Raw genomic sequence first — 23,683 nt, 5'->3', positions numbered from 1 at the left:
CTTGCAAATTGTCCAAATGGTATTATGTTGAATAAAATCTATTCTGATCTTCATTCATTGTTTCGTCATATTTCACCCAAAACAACAACAACAACAACAACAACAACAAAAACAACAACAAAAAAACAGTTTAGCATTTTTTTTTACAATAGTAGGTAAATTAAATTATTTATAAAGTATTACCATTTGTTTGAGTGCATTTACGCAGAGGTAAATACAAATGTTTACATTACAGTATGCCTACTTACTTAGATTTATGAAATGGTAAAATGTAGAAATATATTAATATATATAATAGAATAGAAATATATAAATTATTGCCGTTGCAATATTTATTTGTGTGAGTCTAGCTTTTATTTTGTGGGACTTAGCGGGACTTTTATTTTGAATCTTTTCTCATCAGTTTCAACCACTGTTACGTTAAAGCTTTGCGACAAAGTTTTTGTAGACAACACATTGCAGTGCGGAGTAAAATGATCCCAGCACTAATAAAGTCTCTCAGTATATTAACGAAACCTATTCGAGGTAAGAATGAATGTATAACCAGGGGCATGTTTTTTCATAACATGCGTTGATGTAATATATAGTATCAGTCATCATTTACTCACCCTCATGTTGTTCCGAAACTGCACGACTTTCTTTATTTCGTGAAACACAAAATATGTTATGTACTGACAGCCTTAGCTTACGCTTTCAATGTATATTTTTAAATACAATAAAAAGTGAATGGTGACTGTCATTATGACAAACATATCTCATTCACAGAAGAAAGTCATGCAGGTTTGTGTGTTGTTTTGCTAATTTGTTAGTGATGGCTTGCGATGACGGACGCACACTCTTTTGCAGAGGCTCAGTTGAGCGATGGACAAAGCACACAAACAGCACTTGTGTCGGCTCTCCAGAGAAACCTGTCAGAGCTTCGGGAGCGCATGTCTGCAGGCGAAGAGCTGGAGGAAGCCCGACAACTTCTGGAGGAGGTCAGGAGAGACATCACATGGTTTTGCAGTGATACTGACGACCTAACCTGGAGCTTTGTTCAGGAATGTCTTCTCTTATTGCTCTGCCTGGCACGTCACCTCAACCACCTTGTGGAAGCCTTTCACCAGATTCATGCTGCACCAAATCCTGCTACCCCCGAAGCAGCTCCACCACTTCCCCCAGATGTTCTCAGTGTGGCCCAACAAAAGACACTGGGCACTGTGCTGCAGTTTGTGGTCACACTGGGTCTCTGCCCATATTTAGCTCCTGGTGTAGGGGTGGCACTGGGGCTGAGGTCAGCCTTTGGGGCAGCAGTGGAGGGGGCAGTCCGTCCCGATGTGGCCCCTGCAGGGGACCGTCGTCTACTTATCACCACTAATGTGCTCCTGGAGGTGTCTGCACTGTCATCGCTAGCAACTCCTGTGTTTACACGCCACCTGGGTGACATCATGGCAGCTCTGTGTCAGTTAGCTTATCGACCCCAGCGGCCGGAAGGTGATGGTACAAAGAGCAATAAGGTAAACTTGTACTAATATCAAAGCAATAGTTAATCCTATTTGACTACATTATACTAGTGGTCTAATTTGAGGTCTGGGGTTCCCAAAGTCATGGAAAAACCTGTAGCATGGAAATGTAATATTGTTCCAGGCATGGAAAAGTGCATGTATATGTATGTATATGTTCTTTGTTGTTAATTGAAATGAAGCTGATTTAAAATAAAATATTAATATTATATTTAAAACAAATGTTGCCTTGGCCACCAACTGAAAAATGACAAAAACACATAATCAAATAAAACTTAAATGAAACTAAAATAAAAATTAAACTGAAAATATACAAATAAAAGCTCATTCAAAATATTAAGTACGGTAACTTTTTGCTACTACTTTATTAACATGATTTAAGAATGAACAATAATTCTACAGCATTTATTAATCTACATTAATGTTAATTTCAACATTAAATAAATTATTCAAATCAAAAATGGTGTTTAATATTAACATTAGTTAATGCACTCTGAACTAACATGACTGTATTTTTTAATTAACTAACAATAACAAAGATGAATAAATACTGTAATAAATGTTTTTAGTTCATGTTGGTTAATACATTTACTAATTTTAACTAATGACACCTTACTGTAAAGTGTTAATAATACTTTAAAAAAAAATCTTTATACATTTTTATTTTTTTTAATTCTTATACAATTATAAAGAATGATATGAAAATTAATTGGTAAGTAAGTGTGGGAATCCTATACATCACTCTTTGAAGTTTCATATTGGCCCAAGCTAAATGTTGAACTATTTCAACTATTTCACATTCTCATCTACAGGGACTAACGGTAGAGGAGCGCAAGACCTGCAAAGAAGCACTCCACAGTCTTCTTGGAAAAGTGTATCAGCCAATCGTCATCAAAGAATTGCTTGTTCTGCAAGGGGGTCCTAAACAGGTGTGTGTTGCCCACTATCTTTCTGAATACTTTCTGATGTGTTAGTATTTGTGTTGTCCTCTGTATTCTGTGATGTACTCTGTCACGCTGTTGTAGGCATCTTCAGGTTCCAGAGGCGGATGTGCTGGAGGGGGAGGTAAGGCTCTATCCCAAGCTCCCCCATGGCTGAGGCGCCTGTGTGGACAGTTGCTGTCTGACAGGTTAATGCAACCGCAAGGCGTCCAGGCAGTGGTGAGGGCCATCTTAGAGGGCACCGGAGGTAAGGCTGAATTTAACAAAGAGTACAGATGATGGGTTCAGAGAAACATCAGACTTTGTTTGAATATCTGAAAAGGTTTTTAATGGAATAGAATCAAGTTTACAAGACCATCTGTCTAGAATGCCTTGTCAGAGGAAAATACATATTTTCTAAAATATTTTTAGCTATCAAATATATCTCAAATATGTTTAGCTTATTTGCTATCATTTATCAATATTATGCAAATGAGCATAATTTCAGCCATATTTTGTTACTAACCTCAAAACCCATTTTAAAATCTCGTTCTCTTTCAGTAATGCAAGCCTAAACTAGCATATTTATTTAATAGTGTAGGGTTAAACAGGATAAAATAATACTTTTAAAAAACATTTTACATTTATGCAAATGTCGTTTCTGTCATTAATTTTATCACTGATACTTAAATATTTGTACCTTTTTATTTTTAAGCTTTATGTGCATTTTTTTAGTATACATGCATGTATGTGAATACAAATACATGTAACCTTGCAACCTGTGTTCATGCTTTTGATGTTTTGTTTTCCACAAACATATATAAAATGCAATATCCTGGAACTGTGCCTGGAATATTACATTTAATAAACCCCAAAAAGCAGCAGTGCGAAGGAGACAAACCTGCTACATCTCGCTAAGAATAGCTGGATGACCTAAAATTAGGACTGATGGAGAGATATGTCAATGAGTGGGCAAATATGTTTTGCATTTTCTATAAACAGCACAGGGTCGGAAGGTTCGGTCAGGTTATGCAATCGCCATTTTTTGAATGATGGTGGAAAAGTGTGTATTTTCATCCAGTACATAACAAAATTCCCAATGTGTTTCCAATAGGTTTATCATACCAAGGGGAATCAATCTGTTGCTTATGACAGCTATGAATGTTCAGCATGTGCTTTTCAGTCATTTTACCTGTGTTTCACATTGCTGACCAGCAGGAGGCGACTCTGACTGGAGGAAATGTGATGCTGTGGCCAAGATTCTTGCCGCCTGTCCTCAGCAGTCCGCCTCTGCTGAGAGCTATTACAGTCAAGTGTGTCCACAGGTAAAGGAATGTTCTTTTATTACAGTCAAAATAGTGAGATTATCTCACCAGCAGCCATATCTCCCTGTAGCCCAAGACTGGTTTCCCACTGAAGCTAAGCAGGGTTGAGCCTGGTCAGTACCTGGATGGGAGACCAACTGGGAAAACCAGATTGCTGCTGGTAGAGGTGTTAGTGAGCAGTTATAATTAATTAATTAATTAATTATTGCTATAATGGTTATTTGGAGTTTTATTTGGTTTGCAAAAGATACTAATAGTCATATAATAGCAAAAGTCATAGAATGTATATCACTGGATTTAGGTTCTGGATCTACTGCATTTCAAAGACAAGCTGACTGCACAGCAGTTCCAGAGAGTGGCCACCAGGGCGGCGCTCATCATGGTGCAAGATCGGCCTGAGTTTGCACATCGATTCCTGCTCTTTCCTCTTCTCTCCCCCCTTCGTCGCTGTGCACAAGGAACCGGTTAGTATTTTGTTTGGTGACTGCAGTTTAGAATTTTATATTGGCTGATTTAATTTAGGTTGTGTGGAAAAGCTGCATCAAGTCGCATATACTCTTTTGAGCGTTTCAAAATTAACTGATAAGCTTTTGCAGGAGCTGACCTTTCCCAGGATGCAGTGGAGGAGTGGGAGCTGACTCGCTGTGTTGAGGATATATATAAAGTAAGCCAAGCTATTATCTAATGCTCCATATCATCAATTATATGAAACTACAATATAATCATTTACAAAAGAACGTTATTCCATTCTGTTTAGATTTGTGTAGTGGGTAATAATCCATCAGAAGTCCTGCTGAAAGCTCTAACAGATGTCATCTCAACACTATTCAATCTATTTTGCTTCACCAAACAGAATGTCTCTCATTTACGGTCAGTCTTTCTTTAAAAAAAAAAAAAAAGTCTCAGTTTACGGTCAGTTTGCATTTAGAATATGAAGTATTTGTAATAATCATGTTTGGAAAAGACTAAAAGTGGTTGTTTCTTACAGGTCATCCTGTCAGGAGATCCTGATATGGTGCCTGTCTCACTCAAAGCGTTCGGCATCTCTTGCGCTGCTGAAACGCTTGTGTGGACTGCGGGGAGAAGTGGGTGGAGTCAAACAAGGCTTTCAGTTCTCACCTGGCAGTGAAGGAGGGGCCAGACTTACATTGAGAGAGCTTATCAGGTAATATTAAATGAGAACCCTACAATAATTATACAATGTTTTGTGGAAAGTAGCCAGTCAGTATTTCGCCATTGTGAGCTTATCGGCCTATGGTCTAATTGGCAAAATGTATTAGGTAGATCACCCATTTGTCAATTTTAAAACAAACCGAGGTGTTTAGTGAGGAATTTAGAGGCAATATTGTGTAAAAAATGTATTTCAGTCATTTTGTATGCACCTTATTTGCTTTCATTAAATTAAGCATTGCTTATATTTGTATAATATCAACTAAGTGAAAAAATTATAAAAAGTAAAGACATTTATGTTACAAATTCCTTTTTTAAATACATTCTTTTCTTTCAACTTTCTGTTCATCAGTGAATCATGTTTCCACAAAAATGTTAAGCTGTGCAACTGTTCCATACTTTGTTTTGTAGTTTTCATAGCTCCAAAAAAAAAAACGAGCTCAGACAAACAAATGTTTCTTGTTCACTAAATCAGCATATTAGAATGATTTCTGAAGGATCATGTGACACTAAAGACTGAGTAAAAAATGTAGCTTTGCCATCACATGAATATATTTTACATGTATTTATTTACATATTACAATTAAAAACTTATTTTAAATTGTAATAATATTTCAATAATATTTTGTTCAAATAAATATAGCCTTGGTGGACATGAGACTTTTGAATAGTAGTATATATATGCAAAGCATATACACCGATCAGGCATAACAGTATGACAGGTGACGTGAATAACACTGATCACCTCTTCATCACTTCATCATGGCAACATTTTGACCCTAAAGTTGATGTGTTAGAAGCAGGAAAAATGGGCAAGTGTAAGGATTTGAGCGAGTTTGACAAGGACCAAATTGTGATGGCTAGACGACTGGGTCAGAGCATCTCCAAAACTACAGTTCCTTCCTGGTGGGGTGTTCCCGGTCTGCAGTGGTCAGTATCTATCAAAAGTGGTCCAAGGAAAGAACAGTGGTAAATCAGCGACAGGCTCATGGGTGGCCAAGGCTCATTGATGCACGTGGGGATGCAATGTTCTGCTGGGAAACCTTGTGTCCTGCCATCCATGTGGATGTTATTTTGACACGTACCACCTACCTAAGCATTGTTCAGCAGGATAATGTGACCTGCCACAAAGCACAAATGGTTCAGGAATGGTTTGAGGAGTTGACTTGGCCTCTAAATTCCCCAGATCTCAATCCAATCGAGCATCTGTAGGATGCGCTGAACAAATAAGTCTGATCCATGGAGGCCCCACCTCACAATTTACAGGACTTAAAGGGTCTGCTGCTAACATGTTGGTGCCAGATACCACAGCACACCTTCAGGGGTCTAGTGGAGTCCATGCCTTGATGGGTCAGGGCTGTTTTGGCGGCAATTAGGATATTAGGTCATAATGTTATGCCTGATTGGTGTACAATTATTAACTGGCTCTTTTTCTGTGTTTTTTGACAGTGATGAAGGTGATGCACTATATGAGAAGGTCTCAGGTGAGCAGTGGAGAGTGCAGTGTCTGGTGCAGTTATTGGAAGAGATGAAGGACAGTGACCTGCCTGGAGAGTTTTTCCTACTGCTGCTGCAGGTGCTGACCTCTGACAGATACTAATGTAGCTCAACAATGTCTATAGCACACAAGATTGATGAATGTCCATAATTGTTTTTAAGCAGTGTTTGGGGACTCACCAATGCTTCAGAATGAAGAGTAGACTTTTAGACTTTAAGAATTGCTAATCTTGAGCTTTCCTTAAGATTTGGACATTTCCTTCCCAGATTTCCCGAACAAAATAGGCTTTTGCAGATGTTGTGAAAGTGGCTTGAAATTGAAAGTGGATGCTGAGATCATCGTATTTTTTTCATTGTGTGTCTGTTTTGTGCTGTTTCCAGGATTTAACAGCTGTGGCTGCTGAGCAGGATGAGGTTGAGCAGGAAGTGAACACCTCATCTATGACCCTGCTGGAGTTAGAGCAGCATCTGCTGGGGCGTGCAGGTGGACACGGACAGAGACTTGCTCTGCTACAGGCACTAGCCATCATGTGTGAGGGTCTTCCACACACACTGCTGCTCTGCAAACCCACTCAGGTGTGATATAGAAGAAATCATTCATTCAAAGTTATTTAAACATTAAATGGTTCTCTCTTTTCCTGAGTGCATTGGGGAGTTTTAATTCTAAACTTTAAACTCTTTAAAGCTTTTTATCATTTTGTCTTTTCTGCTTAAATTTAACTGAGGTTTTAAAATGATAAACATGGCCAATCTAAAAATAGAGCACATCATCCCCTGGCCAGATCTGTTCCGTTTAACTTTCAACAAAGAATATCTTTACTCTGACTGTTATTTAGGGCACATGTATGAGCCTCTTAAAGCTGAGCACAGTTGTGTTATATCAGCAGTGTTACTTTATTTAGTTGTGCTACTTTATGTTGTGATAAGGTGAGAAGGTGTGATCTCTAAGACATCTCTCTCTCTCTCACTCTCTCTCTCACACTCAATTCAATTCAATTCAATTCAATTCAATTGTGCTTTATTGGCATGACAATTGTTACAATGTATTGCCAAAGCATTTATAATTTTACAAATAATCAACATACATGTACATACATTAAATAAAATAATTATAAAAAGATAAAATCAACAAAAAAAAACTCTCACACTCTCTCCCACACACACTCTCACTCTCACTCTCTCTCTCTCTCTCTCTCTCTCTCTCTCTCTCTCTCTCTCTCACACTCTCTCTCTCTCTCTCTCTCTCTCTCTCTCTCTCTCACTCTCTTCATACAGGTGGTTGGGTTCATAGCATCCATGCTGCAGAGAGCATGTGTTAGTCTGGAGCGTGGCACTGACAACCCAGTGGAGAGTCAGACTCTCAGTATGGGAATCGGGCTTGTGGCCACTCTACTCTCTGGAGCTGCTGAGGTAGTGTATTATTATATATTTTGCTGCTTTCCTTTGCTCACTCTAGAAGTTCTCCTAGTAAAAAGCTGTTTTTATGGGTAGTTAAAATATTGCATATTAATCCTGCAGTGTGGCATACACTTTTTTTTAACAAAAGTGTTCTATTTTTGTATAATATTTTGTAATTCAATAACAAATCAGGGTCCAAAAACAACGCACTTAGCATATATTCAACATTACAACCGTCTGTAAATGTATGGGGGAAAATGTCTGAACAAACACTAGGTCTAACACTTATTACACATCCAACTAACTTCTGTGCATAACCTCCTATAAATATGATAATACAAGGTGTGCCTTTACCTTCCTTTTAAAACTACATTTCTGTGTTATTTTAATTATTAACTAAAACTAGTGAGAACATTTCTGTTATTTGGAATAAAGTTGAAATTAAATAAAAAATAAATATAAGTTGAAAAACTAAATGAAAATGAGAAAGAAATAAATAACTAAATAAATACAAATAAAATGACAAAAGCACACAATGGAATGACTGAAAATCAAACAAACCTTGACAATTCAAATATACAAATAAACGCACATTTAAAATAATAAAAACACAAAACTGAAATAACACAGTATTTTTCAGAACTGCATAAAAGTCAGACACAATATATGAAATATGCACTAATACACAGGTATTGGGTTAATTTGGTCCAATTTAGTTATAACAATGACGCAAAAGGGGCAAAATAATAAAATATTGCAAAAACAAAAAAGATCTTAAGTTTTAATGGAATGTCTTTAAATTTTATTAATTTTGGGAAGTTCTTAGCAATATTGATATGCAATTAATTGTTATTGATTAATCACCATATTATGTAATTAGTATGATTAAAAGTTTATTATTTATAGACAAATTTTGACCTAAAATCTTGATGTTCATGGACATATTATTTATTACCTACCAATTGTACCTGTGTATATCTTCTTTCAGCTCACTGCAGATGATTATTCATCAATGGCTGCACTGCTGCCACACCTGGAACAGATTTCCCAGCAGCACCAAGAGCCAGTCATCCAGGGGCTAGCGTCCGATCTGAGGGCTACTATTGCCACACACGGGGCTTATCACCCTACAACTGTCCCTAAAACAGCTAGCCAGCAGAGTACCACCCACAGTCCTGCTCAACCTGCAGGCCACAGTTCAAACTCCCTCCCAGCCAGACCCCAGGTCCCCTCACAATCACATCCCAAACATAAAACAGACCCTAATGTAACCCCCAAAGTTAAAGACTTTCATACAGCTGGAAGAATACCCAATCCTGGGATTTCTGAGGCCGCGCGCAGTAAAGCTTTCTCGGAATGCCTGCTGGAAGCCTGTGACCCAGATGTGCCCACACGAGCCGTAGCACTGCGTTCACTGACCCGCACTGTTAGAGATGGAGACAAGGAGGCATTACAGAACAAGGAGAAACTACTAACGGTAAGTATATAGATGTGTGTATCTATGTATGTAAGTTAAAGCAGATAAAACTGGCCTGGCATGAATTAAAAAATAATACATTTTTCATTATGTATGATATGAAAGTGGTCACATTTACAGAAAATTAGCAACTGCTAACTGCTGTCATTTCACTAGGAATCTGCATAATTAGAGATTTAGCTGTTTTGATCAACAGAAAACTGCTTGGTTTTAAATTCATTCTGTGATGCATTGCTACACTATTGAGGACACAAAAATATATTGTTTTGATAATTAGCAAAGCATCTGCCAAATGCATTGTAAATATAAATACTATATATATATATTATAATGGAGTGTGTATTTACACTGTGCAAATAGTCAGCCAAATGCTTTTTCCACTAACTCCGCCCACTGACGTCTGGTTGGGCTAGACAAAAGGACGGAAGACACTAGTACAGCAGCAGTAGTATAGGGCTAAAGCGCGTGGCAGAAAGTTTTGATGCAAATCAACCCACGGTTCTAATCCGCCTTTTGCAGGACTCTCTCCAATCCCATTTCCCATCACATATCAGATCGGAAAGGCATTTATTTTCATATAAAAATGAAGAACTATTCGAAAAGTCGAAAAAAAGGGTCTAACGTGTGTTTATCGGTTCAGGGAGGGCTTTATTGTCCCAATATTCATTTAATAATTTGAACAAATATAATAATTTACACTCTGTTATTTTTTGCGTACTGTTTAATGTACAACAATACTGAGGTGCAAATAGTATCTGCCACTGTTTATAAGTATACATATAACTAGTGTAATTAGAAGCTATTGCTAAGAAAATATGCTATTTTCACGTGTAAATAGCATCAATCGCTATTTGTACTTGGTGCAAATAGCCTCTGCCATATTATAATTCTAAAATATTACCATTAATTCTAGATATTATTATTATTGTTAAAGGTGAAATATTTTAACAGTCTTAAAATATTAAAACTTATTTTTGTAATGTATAATTAATACAATTAAAATTATTTTTATATTATCTTTTTGTATCACACTAATTTCTACGTATTAATTCCATTTCACCTATCACTGTATATTATTAATAGCTGGTAAGGTATGTTTACACGAAGTTCCTTTTGCGTTTTCGTGTACAAATAAATAACAATGTTGTCAAAGCAATCTCTGTTCACACGGATCTGCAAAAAAGACTAAAAATGCTAAATCATACATGCCAGTGGTTGGCGATGTCACTTTGTAAAGAAACAATATGCGCCTATAGACTGAACACATAATACGCATGCTCATGACGTCACCGTTTTCACAAATTTGCTCATGACGTCACCGTTTTCACAAATTTGCATTTTTGTAGTTTACACAGAGACTTCAAAAACTTGCCCTTTGAAACCCAATTTCAAAAGTTTTTGGCCCTCAAAACGCTGTTGTCATTGCACTTTGATGCAGGCGATCATTATAGTTTCTGATAAACACTTACCCTCCCAGTATGCATTATTCTCTCTGATGCTAAAAGCCTGGTGTCACGTGCACATCTCTCCTGGGATTTGCGGAGACTCTTCTTCCCTGGGTGACATTGTTTATATGGGCCAGTGACTTCCAGTGTTCCACTTTCTCCTGTGTGCTAGTGTTGAGGGTGGGTGAGGGTCTAGACCATGTTTTATAAATGAGGTGGGATGTTTGGTGTGTAAAACCTCTTGCTTGAGGGTGTTTGAAGACTCTCGTGGGATCTAGTTATGATGAGCGGCTTTCTGCAATGTCTCATCTAAAATTCTCTGTAATAAGAGCCTCTTCTGTGTCCAACGCTTCATAAATACAACTAATTCACACATAAACACACAAAGGCACAGAGCATCACACTAATAGTGACCTAACATCCACCCAGTAATCCATTAACATATGTGTATCTCAGAGAAGTACATTTTTTTCTTTTGATTCATTCAGTATGTTTTAAATATTTATTTGTATCAGTGTGTCAGAGTTCTTAATACATAAATGTCTTATCTGTTGTATTAATTTTCACTTACTCTTTCCTTCTCTCTCAAAGTCATACCACTTCACCTCATGTGAACTCATTTAAATCTTTCAAAACCGCAGGCCATAGACATGTCTTCATTTGCATTACTGTAAACGCGATGAGAGCTGAAAAACTGTCGGCGATAATTAGACTAAGGAGTTAATTAACTCTGCTCTAAATCTGTGCTCAGCTTTCAGTGAATTATTTCAATGTGTTACAGCTCTTTCTGGAAAACCTGGAACATGAAGACTCCTTTGTGTATCTGTCTGCTATTCAAGGTAATTCATTCATTAGTCCAAGAAAGAAACCAGCCTAGAAATTCAACAAAATATCACAATCACACCTGCTTTTGCTTATTTATTTTTTTTTAAATGACTATTGAGGGTTTTTAAAAGTGAATATCAAATTTTGATTTATTTGTAGTTGTAATGGTACATTATAGAACAGCTTGGTTTTGACTGGTTGAATGACTTGGTTGTTGTAAGTATAAAGCACAGACATTACATTGACCTGATTACTTTGCCAGCTGAACTCACTGTCAGCTTTACCTCAACACTTTACAATATGTGTTCAGCCCCCACGTTAATCATTCTTAAAGGCACATTATGTACGTTTCGCCGCTAGAAGTTGCTTATTCAAACCAAAAACAAAGGCGTAGCTTGATGATTAGGCTTGGAATCATAGGAGTTGTCTTCTTCACCTCCACAGCTGCTGGAAAACTATCCGACGGGGCTCATGTTCATGGATGATATTAACATTACTTTTGGTAATGGTGAAGTAGGCCTGTCGCGATAGTCAATAAATCAATTAATCGCACAATAAAAAAAATGAGCTCGATAATTTTTCCGGCCGCGATAATTTCCAGCGTTCGTTTTTATATCCATTTTTGCCGAGCATTACATTATATGATCATGTTCCTATACATGTAAATGCTTCTAAGTGCGACAAGACACAAGAGAACGCGCTGTATGTCAATGTCCTGTCTGTGTGGCTGCGTCTCATGTCAGCTAATCGAGGGACACTCTGACACACACATGCTTTTTTTGTTTTGGTTGTCTTGTTCATTTACTGTAGATATTTCAATTGCTTTACGTTTTCAGTGTTAAATAGTCTTTAGAAATAAAAGTTTATTGATCTTTGAAAAGGTGTACCTGCATTATTATGCCATTATCATTATTTTAGATGAAAATGGTCTCAGAACGACAATATTATCGTTTATCGCAATAATTTCTTGGCCAATTTATCGTCCAGCAAAATTTGTTATCGTGACAGGCCTAGTATGAAGTAGGACGGGGCCCAGAGCCTTGGACATTTTATGCTGCTGTTTTTATTATGCTTATATGGTGAAGTTGCGTTGCCGCTCTTTTCGTTTAAGTTTATTTCACTAATATTTTACTAATAAAGTTACATTTAAAGGGGGTGTGAAATGCTGTTTCATGCATAGTGAGCTTTTTACACTGTTAAAGACTTGGATTCCCATGCTAAACATGGACAAAGTTTAAAAAAAAAAAGTTGGACGTTTGATGGAGTATTTCTGTGCCAAAAATACTCCTTCCGGTTTCTCATAAGTTTTGGAAAGTTTTTTTCGAGTATGGGCCAAAGTGACGTCAACAAGGGCAGAATGTCCTTTTTTTGGGGGGTACGTACGGGCTCTTCTCCCGGAAGGGTGCACACGCGACTAGAGCAAGAGAGCAAATGCACGCCCATTAACGCACTGTGCTTGGCTTTAGGAAAGTCATCGGCTGCGTGCTGCAGTCACAGGACTTCGCAAAATATATATATTGTCACCAAAGATGTGTGTTTTTGGTTGTCAGGGCAAGACAACCCTGTACAGCTTCCCAAAGAACCCAGGGTTAATGGGACAGTGGATGGAGTTTGTTTTTCCGGAGTTGTGCAAGTGTTTTTGTTTGTTCCCTGAATTTCGGCGACGATGGTTTATAAACAAGCCCCAGTTCAACTACGGCTTGTAGATCGTCTAATGCTGAAAGATTGTGCGGTCCCAGCGATTAAGGTTCACGGTCGTGCGTTGGAAGCAGGCGGTGAGTAAAACTGCTTCAAATGTCTTTGTGTTGTTAGCTATCGACTCGTTCATTCAAATGCGCTTCTATTCCATTGTGTAAACACACACTAGTCTGACGTGCAAAACCGTTCCACTTGCTACTGCTAACATTAAATTGCATACAATAGTCCATAAACCAAATTATGTCCTCATAAACCACGAGTAAACAAACAAAAATGTTGTAAAACTCACGCATGAGAAGCCGCTAAGCAAGTATATACAGATACAGTTACAGTTCATACCATTGAGACGTCCTGCTGTAGTCGTCGCTGCTTCTCCTGTTCAATTTCAGCCTCTAGATCTGATTCTGGATCGTATATGTATGGTTAAATCTGATTGATCTCCATGGTTTATTTAGGATAACATTTTTTTTCCACGTTTAATGATGTCACAGCTTTCAGACGCTCTCAACGCAATAGCTGCGCGCGCTCGTGATTCTTTAGCTCCGCCCACACAATCTTTTTTTTCTTTTCGGAAAGACTCGGTACAGCCTATCTTTCTTTTATAAATATAATAAAACCAAAGACTTTTCGGAGATATGAAGGATGCAATACTACTCTATAGGCACTCAAGATTGACATGAGACTGACTTAAACTGAGTGTTTTTACCCCCCCTCCCCTCCCTTAACGGACACCTCCATCATCCCCTGAACTTGTTACAGTTATGTTTTAATCACTTAAATACACATTATTTTATTTCATTCTAATGAAATAGCCGCAAGTGCTGAATTACTACTCATACTGGTCACGATTGTGGGGTAATGCAGCGCTTTTTTACTTGGTCAAAACAATCATACTAAAAATACATTGGAGTGTGCTGAAAGTTATGTTAACATTAATCTGTGCGTTTGCTCGGTGGCTGGTATATGATAATTGTTACACACTGCAGTAATCTAGATCAATATTAGAATGTATTAACAAAAGATTGATGACTTGTGTTGCTAAATGACATGCAGTTAAAACATTGTATTGTGGAGAAAATGCTGTATTACTGTTACTACAAATAAAGCTCTTTCTGATTTTGCTATGTTAGACACTTGACAAAAGAGTGTTTGGTGCAAACATGTTAATCGCGATAAATCAAGATGACAAGACAATAAGACTAACCCGATAAAGGTGTCCATACAGTTGCTCACCTGTCTAATAAAAGGCATAATATATTAAAGCGTCTTTGGTGTTTCCATGATTTCTACGCAAGAAAAAAAAAAAAATTGAGGGTAACACGGATATGACGTAATTGAAAAATTGCTGATTTCTCTGGATTTGAACATTATTGGAAACATTTGGGATAATGTAAGTACACAAGTCAACAAAATATATACCATTGTTCTAGTGGTTTTTGGACATTAACGTCCAAAAATATTACATATTGTGCCTTTAAAGAATATAGACGATTGGTTAAACATTTCATTTGTTAAATGAGGCTTTGACAAAGCATCTGATTCCTGAGCTCATTAAAGTAGGTAATATTAAGCAGCACAACTGTTTTCAACATTGATAATAATAATAAATGTTTCTTTAACACCAAATCATGTGACACTAAAGACTGCTGAAAATTCATCTTTGCCATCACAAGAACTTTTTTTTACAATACTGTTTTTACTGTATTTTTGATCAGATAAATGCAGCTATTCAAAAAAACATAAAAAAAAAATCTTCCTGACCACAAACTTTTGAACGTTAGGGTATATTTCTTTTATATATGTGTGTCAGGTTATTTTAGGACCAGTTTTGAAATCTACAAGGACACTGTATCTGGGCCAACAAACAGATTTGTGGTGCTATATTTTGAGTTGATTAACTAAACCAGCTCTATTTGCAGCCAATGTTATCTCACCTTTTGTCCATGAATGGTCAAAACCATCTCAACCATCCTTTTTTTTTCCCTGTTGGGGAAGAGCTAAATTAAGATTTTAATGCTCTGGCAGCCTGTTGTGCTTTTTATTCATCCTGTCTCAAAAAGGGTCTGTCAGAGTTTTAGTCTTTATTCAGAGCTGTTGTTTCTTTTTGTTCTGCTTCAGGGTTGGCAGTGTTGGCTGACTCGTTTCCTGAGCAGATTCTGCAGAGGCTGCTGGGAGAGTATCAGACCGAGGCAACTGTCGGTCCCCCCAAAAGAGAGCGCTCCCTAGAGACACGCCTCAAAGTGGGCGAGGTTTTAATGAGAGCCTGCAGGGCCATGGGTGAGCACAGTCACTGACTGTAGTCTTTCTTTCTTTTTCATATTTCTTTCTTTCTGTATTTCTTCCTTTTAATAGACATGCTCTGTTTCAGGATCTGTTTGTCAGATCTGGGCAGTGCCGTATCCCCAGCACAAGTGTGCGGTTATTCATTGTGTCTCGAGATCATTCAGTCTGGGTCAGGGGCATGTCGTCTTGGCCCGGCTCCTTAAAGCTAACAGACCGAGCTCGGAAAAAGCCCAACAGCTGCTACAGTCCACTGAAACCGCACAATGAGTCTCACAGCTCTCTGTCACATTCATAGTGCCTTCACACACAGCAGGGGGCATCACACACTTCTCATCACACACTTGAGCTCAATTTACATTTTCAACCCTTGAGTATTATCTAATGAGACACTTATTTCAATCCTTAAATCCTTGATTTTGTAATAACTTAATATCTAACCACAACATGCTGTTTCGTAATGTACACATCCGATGCGTGATTAAATAAATCCTTTTCCTGCATAAGTGTGCCACTGGTTTCCAATTAAACGTCGCTTAATAAGGTGCTGGGACAGATGGCCACAGTTAACAAGAAGCACAGGATCAAAGAAGTGTGTTACACTTTTTCTTGCCCCTTTTCTTTTTCCCTCCCATTAGACACCCATTTTTTTCTCGTGGATCTAGTCCACAATAGCCATTAAAACCCTTTTGATCCGTTTGGAGGATTGGTCAGCTGAACAAGTGGACATTCATGTCTGAATAGGTCCTGGCACATGGATTCTGGAAGGTTTTATACAGTTTGAATGATATTTCAAACAGGGCCAGAAAAATCAGCTGTGGGGAGCAAATCCCTTTGGACCCACCTGGCAGCCATTTTAATTGCTTTTGTCTAGTTTTATCCTTGTTTATTTCCCATAAAGAATGTCAATTCCTCTTAAACTAATACCTGTAAGTGTGAGAAGTATTTTTTTTTATTTTATCAGAGCCCTTTCCTCGTGAGCCAAAAAAAATCCCAGTTTAGTGACTTTGCTCATGCCGTAGGTACGTGCTTTGGACTTTCTCAGACTTTCACACTGAGATGGAGAGATTGGAAGAGGAGTGGTGACTTCAGCTTTGTGTGTGTGTTTTCATTGTTTGTTCAGGATGGAGCTCTCATTCCATGCACTGTACATGTGATATTAGGAAGAATCCGAGTTTAATTTGTATTATTTAATTGACTGTATATCTCTTTATTATCTCTTTACAGGTCAAAAGTTTGGAATAATTAAGATTTTTAATGTTGTTGAAAGAAGTTTCTTTTGGTCACCAAGGTTATATTAGGTTTCACTTTCATTTGATGAAAAATACAGTAAAACAGTAATATTGTGAAATAATATTACAATTTAAAAGAACTGTTTTCTATTATAATGTATTTTAAAATGTAGTTTATTCCTGTAATGACAAAGCTGAATTTACATTTGCCATTATTTTTGTCTTCAGTGTCACATGATCAGAAATCATTTTAATATGTTGATTTGGTGCCCAAGAAACATTTATTATTATCAATGTTGAAAACAGGAGACTTATTTTACATCTTGTAAAAAGGGGCATAATAGATATTTTCAGGCGCTGCGTAATATCACTGCGCCGCTGCACCCATGGTACGGCAGTAAAGTTCCTTGATTACTACGCAGGAATGAGAGTATAGTTCGTAGCCATATCGGTCTAGAAAATCGCAACTTTTCATTTTTCGTCGGTCTTAGTACACGATGTAACTATACACATCACAACATGTAAATAGGAAAATGTCACAAATTCCACAATATATTATGCTGCAAAAACTTTTTGTAATGTAAGAACCATTCATAGTAATTTAGCACCAAATCAGCATATTAGAATGATTTCTGAAGGATCATTTGACACTGACACCAAATTTAAAACAAAACAAAATTGCCATCACAGGAATTAAAATAAAAGCAAATAAGATATATTAAAATAAACAACAGTTCTTTTAAATTGTAATAATATCAAATAGATGGAACCTTGTTAATTTTTTCCAAAAGTTTGAACAGTAGTGGAAGTCTTTTATATACGTCTAAATATCTGTGCAAATAAATAATAAAAAAAAAAATCATTTTATTTCTTTTAGGTGACCTTGCCCCACACTATGGTCGCCCTCTGATTGGTGTGTTCCTGAGTGGCACACGAGACGAGGACAGTAGTGTGCGTGCCAGCAGCCTCTCTAATTTGGGTGAACTCTGTCAACGTCTCAACTTTTCCCTCGGACCACTGGCACAAGAGGTAGTACTCACTAGTATTCAAAACCTAAAAGTCAAGACAACCAGACAAGCTGTTGAAAAGCTGGATCTGCGCGTCGTTTAGTCTGTAATTAGTTCTTTTCAAGCAGACCCCCAAAGCTACTTCTATTCTGATGTCATCGTTCTCTTTACTTGGCACAGCTGTGTATGTGTGTACACATGCACAAATCTCTACACAAGAATACTACTACTAGAGCTGAGATCAGGGTTTCTGCTAGTTCAGTTGGGTGACAGCTGGATGAACCTGAACTGCATCAATTTCACTGATTTGCTCAATAAAATCAGCCAATGTCCTGACTACAAATCCTTATGCAGCAATTGATCATGTATGCTCAAATTTATTTAAAGGCTTGCAGAATAGATCTGTAAATTAAAATGTTCCATTTTATAATGTTAAGTGGTGACACCATAATATTTGCATACTGACTTGCTTTTTTTCTTTTTTAATTCATTTGCATACTGAATTGCTTTTTCTTCTTCTTTAATTCATTTGCATACTGAATTGTGTTTAGCCTTTTTTGTTGTAGTTACTTAATCATTTATAGCTGCATGTAAAAGTGACACAGAATGTGTTTGTTTTGCATTATGTTGATTCTCGTACACAGCCAATAGAAAACAAGAAGTGTCCTAAAGGTTGGGGAAAAAATATCACTTTTCGTTTAATTGAGAACTCCCCATATTGATTCTTTAAATCCCAAGATCAATCTTTTACTCTAAGCCTAGTTTCAGTTTCTGATGCAAATCTGACAGCACAATTCACAATACAAATGAGCTGGTAATTTTATTGATTAGTTCTTTCTTTCATATGTAAGTGAAATGCACATTCATAACTAAAATAGACCCAGATCAAATCAGTTTTAGAGCCTGTGAATCACAATCACATCAAACTGGGAAATTTGGAGAGTTATGTCAACAGTATTTTAGTCAAATCAAAGCCAAAAAGCTTACCTGAAACTTTAGCATTGTACTTTTGCAGCCTTGCAAGCATTGATGTTTCCTTCAGGAAATACATGTCTAGTATTCTTTGATGCTTATGCCAATATGTGAAATGTGTGACGCCTTGCAGTTGGCGTCTGGTTTATTTTTCAGTGCTTGTGCATACAGTCGTTGAGAAAATCTACTGTAAGTGGCTGAACTGCGGCAGTGGTCTAGAGATCTTCATGAATAAGCATCTCTGTCAGCGTGACTAACTGGCCTGCTTATTCATGAAAGAGCCCGTCTGCAACAGGCTGTTCTAGACCATCTTGACCATCAGCCTTCTGCAAACCCGTGTGCATGTGTATAGACATCAATCGACCCGCTACATTGACATAAAGATCAACTGGTGCAGCATTGCAGATCTCTGCGGCCTGCATGCGTCCTTTGCATTTGACCTGTTTGTGTGCTTCCTGCAGCTGAGCACGTGTCTCACCGCCCTGATAAAGACGGACAGAGAAGCAGAGGTTCGAAGGGCTGCTGTCCACGTCATTGCTCTGGTGCTTAGAGGCCTCAGTGATAAAACCACTCAGGTGAGTGTTTTTAAATATGCGTGATCAATTAAACATGAAAACTTGTGATTATCCAGTGGCAGGAATTAAAAGGAACATGAAAAGCTTTTTGGTAACACTTTACAATAAGGTTTCATTAGTTAATATCTTAACATGAACTAAGAAAGAACATACTTCTACAGCGTATATTAATACAGCGTGTATTAATCTTAGTTAATGTTAAATTAATATCAACATTTACTAATACATTATTAAAATCAAAAGTTGTATTTGTTAAACTTAGTTAATGAACTAACATGAACAGTTATATTTCTATTAACTAATGTTAACCATTAATAGATAATGTAACAAATGTATTGCTCATTGCTAGTTAATTTTTGTTTATACATTAACTAATGTTAACAAATGAGACCTTATTGTAAAGTGTTACCAGCTTTTTTAAAGGACTTATTAGTATTTTAATGTAATCTTTCATTTAAATTATTTTATGTTTCTATTATAACATATTTTAAAATGTAATTTATTCCTGTGATGGCAAAGCTGAATTTTCAGCATCATTACTACAGTCTTCAGTGTCACATGATCCTTTAGAAACTATTCTAATATGCTGATTTGGTGCTCAAGTAACATTTCTTATTATTATCCCTGTTGAAAACAGCTGTGCCATTTAATATTTTTGTGGAAACTGTGATGCATATTTTCAGGATACTTGAATAGAAAGTTCAAAAGAACAGCATTTATTTGAAATAGAAATCTTTTGTGACATTATAAATGTCTTTACGGTCACTTTCATTGATCAGTTGATCAGTTAAAAAAAACAAAAAAAAACGAGCTATGCCACAGATGCTATCCATTTACAGCATGTTTTTAACCCGAAATATTTCTTTAAAGGTATGAAGTCCCATCACTGAGTTTATTCATGTGAAAAGGCATCCACCTTTTTTTGTGTAAATCCTGGAAACAGGACATTCTTTGTGGTTATGTCCGTGTTTTGTGTGTGAGGATATGGAGTAGGTTGTTATGTCTTCCGATCTGGTGTCTTGATCAATGCACGTGTTTAGTGGGAGGAATTCCTCCAGCATCTGGACTGATGAGCAGCAGCTGTAATTTTCTACTCTCTTATTTAGAGGTCACCTGCAGTGTAAGACAACCGATTCTCTGTCTAATCATCTCTCAGCTTACACTCTTGTTCCCACGGCTTTGATCACTTTCCCAGCAATGCCTTTAATTTCCGACTATAGCTCCTACAGGTCATTTGGTGCATGATGAATAAAATTATTAGATCTAAACCATATGATAACTTTTGTAGATATTCAGAAAAAAGGTGGTCCTTGCTCATGCAAAATTATGGTAGAGTGTTGCCAAGACATTGTTGAAAAGTACTATGTTACATTTTACCTGGTAAAGTGTCCACCAGGTCAAACTAAAAATCATTGATGTCCATAACGTGAACAGTGCAGGCTGAGTTAAAAAAAAAGAGTTACAGCTGTATCTACATTAACCAATCAGAGGTGTGTAACAGCCTCTGATCCTCTGGATTATAAGCAGCCATCTTCAACAGATGTTTACCCTGTTGTGAGATGATATGAACCACACCATTGACTGTAATTTGTACGTTTTATTAATAAAAAAAATATTTTGATGTCAGCAGACTGGCAGCCGATTGACATTCCAACCTATCAGACTACAGATCTGTTCTCCCATAATGCAGTGTGATAATTGTATTCCAGTTAACTTTTTTATAAAAATAGTTTTTACATATTTTAAATATAATAGGGTATGAATCACAAGACTATCACACATTGCATGAAAGAGAGATACTTGATCACTGATACCACTTATTTCCATTATCAAATGTATTCCCATGTAATAAGATGAAGATATTATCAAAGTTTAAAGATTGTTTGCCATATTTTTCCAGTGTGATTATAGTAAGTATAAGAGAATAAGAGTAAAACATTTAAAAAAAATAAATTAAATAACTAAAACAATATTACATTTTAAATAAAAAAAAAAACTTAAATTTTTATCTTCAAAATAGTTTTCCTCAAACCGTATTATTATTTAAAGTAGTATAATATTTTTTAAATGTATTTTTGTATGAAGAATTCTTGAATAAGATGATATATTTAATTTGGTAGAGAGGTTGATACAAAGTGTCAGGATGTTAAATCTTCTCCTTTGTCCTTTTACAACTTCACTTTGCAACACTTGGAATTTCTTTAGGGTTTGTCCACATAAAACACATCTTAAGCTCCCTCTATAGACACACGTGAACTGATCCCATGACCTCAGAGCAGATCGAACTGGCCACTGCTGCTGCAAATGACCTTTTATACTTTTGACCCCCTGATTTACAGCACCAATGTCCACCCTAGATAGTACCCTGATCCTTGAAATATTTGCACATGCACTTTATAGGACAGGTTTTACTAGACTCCGATTCAGATGGTGCTGTCCCTTCGTCGGATAACGTTAAGTCATGTCTGTCATCGCCGTCTGTTGAGTTTCCCAGGATGGAGCTTGACAAAGGTCCTTCTGGTATAAGGAACGGTTGTTACTCAGTACAGGTGTTGCAGTGAGTAATGAGACGGCTCGTCCAGGTAAACCATAAGTCACAACGCCTGGTGTCTTCTTAGTGCAAGTCTAAAACAGCTGACTGCTCACAAAAGCGTCCTCCTGCTGTGAGGGAGAAGGTCAAGAGACCACCTGCCCCAATAGACATATACTGTACTCATTATTTTCTCTTCCTTGTTTGTTCTTTTTCTCACTTTCAGTTGTACAGTAGAACAGTACATCTGCTTACTAAGTGCTTTGTTTCTCCCCTTTTGCTTTTTCAGGTTCTTGGGGATGTTTTATTGGAGCTGTATCGGGCTCTGAAGTGGGTGATGCGGTCGGACCCAGATGACGTGGCTGTACTTCATGCTCAGCTCGCTCTGGAGGAGCTGGATGAAGTCATGAGGAGGTCCATCTTCCCTCAGCAAAAACTTGAGAAAAAGATTGTGGTACTTCCTTGAAAGTGCTCCATGAGTTACAGCTTTTTTTTTCCCATAATCATTAATCACCATATATTTCCATTCTCAAACCCAAAAACCTGTCTTGCCATTGATAAACTAGCTCTGTGCCTTTTGTTATCTGGTACACTGAGGTTAGAGGGCACCAAAAGCACAAGACATATCTGTGTAAAGGGCCCTGCAGTAGCTGGTTTCCACTCTGCACTGGTGATAAAATGCCTGTTTGCTTTTTGTTGAATGTTTGTGGTACATATAAAGACGGCTAGGTCATGACATCATTGTAAGATACGACAGGGCAATTAGTCATTCTCTTAAAATTCCTCCTACTTCACAATACTAAAACTGTCCATTCATGTTTACCGTCTCTATGGCACCCTGACCCTTTGGGTCTGGCCTGAAGCAGAACTGGTTAAATACCATATAATGTTAGCATTTATGCTAACTCATTAAATGATAGCTTGGTTAATATGGTGTCTCTTAAATAAAATAAAGAGTGCTTATTTTTCCAAAGCTGGTCTAATGTGTTTATATTATGCTGTTGTTAACAGTTTCTTTTTCCCTGTGCTAGGACTGTTTTAGAGGTAATATAAGTGTAAGCACATGTCCGAACATCTGGGTTAGGTTGCAGTGCCACAAGTTCCTGTCTGCCTCATGTGCTGTAAGGTAATGGAGGTGAACCAAACATTAATCTGCTTAAAAATAGCAGGTAATCATATTGTAATGGTGATGATACACAGGGCAACTTTGAGCAATGTTACTAGGCAATGTTGCCGTCAACGAGCAACCAGGTAAGACACAGGGCCCATGACCGATCTAAAGTATCCAGATAGAAATTTGTTGCCCATTCCCAATGGGAAAGTGGCCAAGCAACATTGCCTAGCAACAGAGCTCAAAAAAGTTGCCCCATGTATCATCACCTTTAGTGTATAGTATGTATTAAAGTCAATATGAATGGCTGTCTGTAACTGATTGTACTTTTGTAATATTAAAGGTATAGTTCACCCAAAAATGAAAGTAATGTCATTATTTACTCACGCTTATATTTTCAAACTTGTATGACTTTCTTTCCTCTGTGGCATGTAAAAAAAAATTTTTTTCTTCTTCTTCATACTTCAATGGAAGTCAATGGTCACCAAAACTGTTTGGTTACCAACATTCTTCAAAAAAAATATTTTGTTGTGTTTCACAGACAAAGAAAGTCAGACAGATTTGGAAGGTGTAGGGTGAGAAAATGTTGACACAATTTTTGAGTAAACGGCCCTTTTAAGGATTTCTGAGTAAAGCAAGAAAAATGTAGGACATGAATTGTGGGTATTTAATAATAGAATGGAGCCAGACTGAATGAGAGTTTGTGAAAACAATATCTA

At 37.2% G+C, this 23,683-nt stretch overlaps 1 protein-coding gene across 5 annotated transcripts; it reads left to right on the top strand.

Moving 5' to 3' along the window:
* Positions 1-425: 425 nt before the first annotated feature.
* tango6 (transport and golgi organization 6 homolog) lies at positions 426-23,477 on the top strand. 5 transcript variants are annotated; one of them, XM_079825636.1, is made up of 19 exons: positions 437-525; positions 847-1,496; positions 2,315-2,431; positions 2,528-2,690; positions 3,641-3,747; positions 3,818-3,913; positions 4,049-4,211; positions 4,344-4,411; positions 4,505-4,617; positions 4,736-4,912; positions 6,367-6,493; positions 6,796-6,990; positions 7,690-7,824; positions 8,801-9,289; positions 11,516-11,573; positions 15,376-15,534; positions 17,647-17,798; positions 19,210-19,323; positions 22,143-23,477. In XM_079825636.1, exons 1-19 carry the CDS (start codon positions 474-476, stop codon positions 22,317-22,319), a joined length of 3,312 nt encoding a protein of 1,103 aa, XP_079681762.1. In that variant the 5' UTR covers positions 437-473; the 3' UTR covers positions 22,320-23,477. The 5 variants fall into 5 exon arrangements, with proteins under 5 accessions (XP_079681765.1, XP_079681762.1, XP_079681761.1 ...); XM_079825635.1 differs by having other exon boundaries at positions 3,638-3,747; XM_079825639.1 differs by lacking the exon at positions 3,818-3,913 and having other exon boundaries at positions 426-525; positions 810-1,496; positions 3,638-3,747.
* The last annotated feature ends 206 nt before the right edge of the window (positions 23,478-23,683 follow it).

Source organism: Gobio gobio, assembly GCF_949357685.1.
Source record: "Gobio gobio genome assembly, chromosome: 9".
Taxonomy (NCBI): domain Eukaryota; kingdom Metazoa; phylum Chordata; class Actinopteri; order Cypriniformes; family Gobionidae; genus Gobio; species Gobio gobio.
Note: the sequence above shows the minus strand (reverse complement) of the source record. Positions and strands in the feature narration are given on the sequence as shown.

Excerpts from the sequence above, each read along its gene's own strand:
- tango6 (XM_079825635.1), top strand. The coding sequence starts at position 474 with ATGATCCCAGCACTAATAAAGTCTCTCAGTATATTAACGAAACCTATT. Across the intron at positions 2,691-3,637 it reads CATCTTAGAGGGCACCGGAG|CAGGAGGCGACTCTGACTGG; the intron begins GTAAGGCTGAAT and ends ATTGCTGACCAG. Across the intron at positions 3,914-4,048 it reads CCAGATTGCTGCTGGTAGAG|GTTCTGGATCTACTGCATTT; the intron begins GTGTTAGTGAGC and ends CACTGGATTTAG.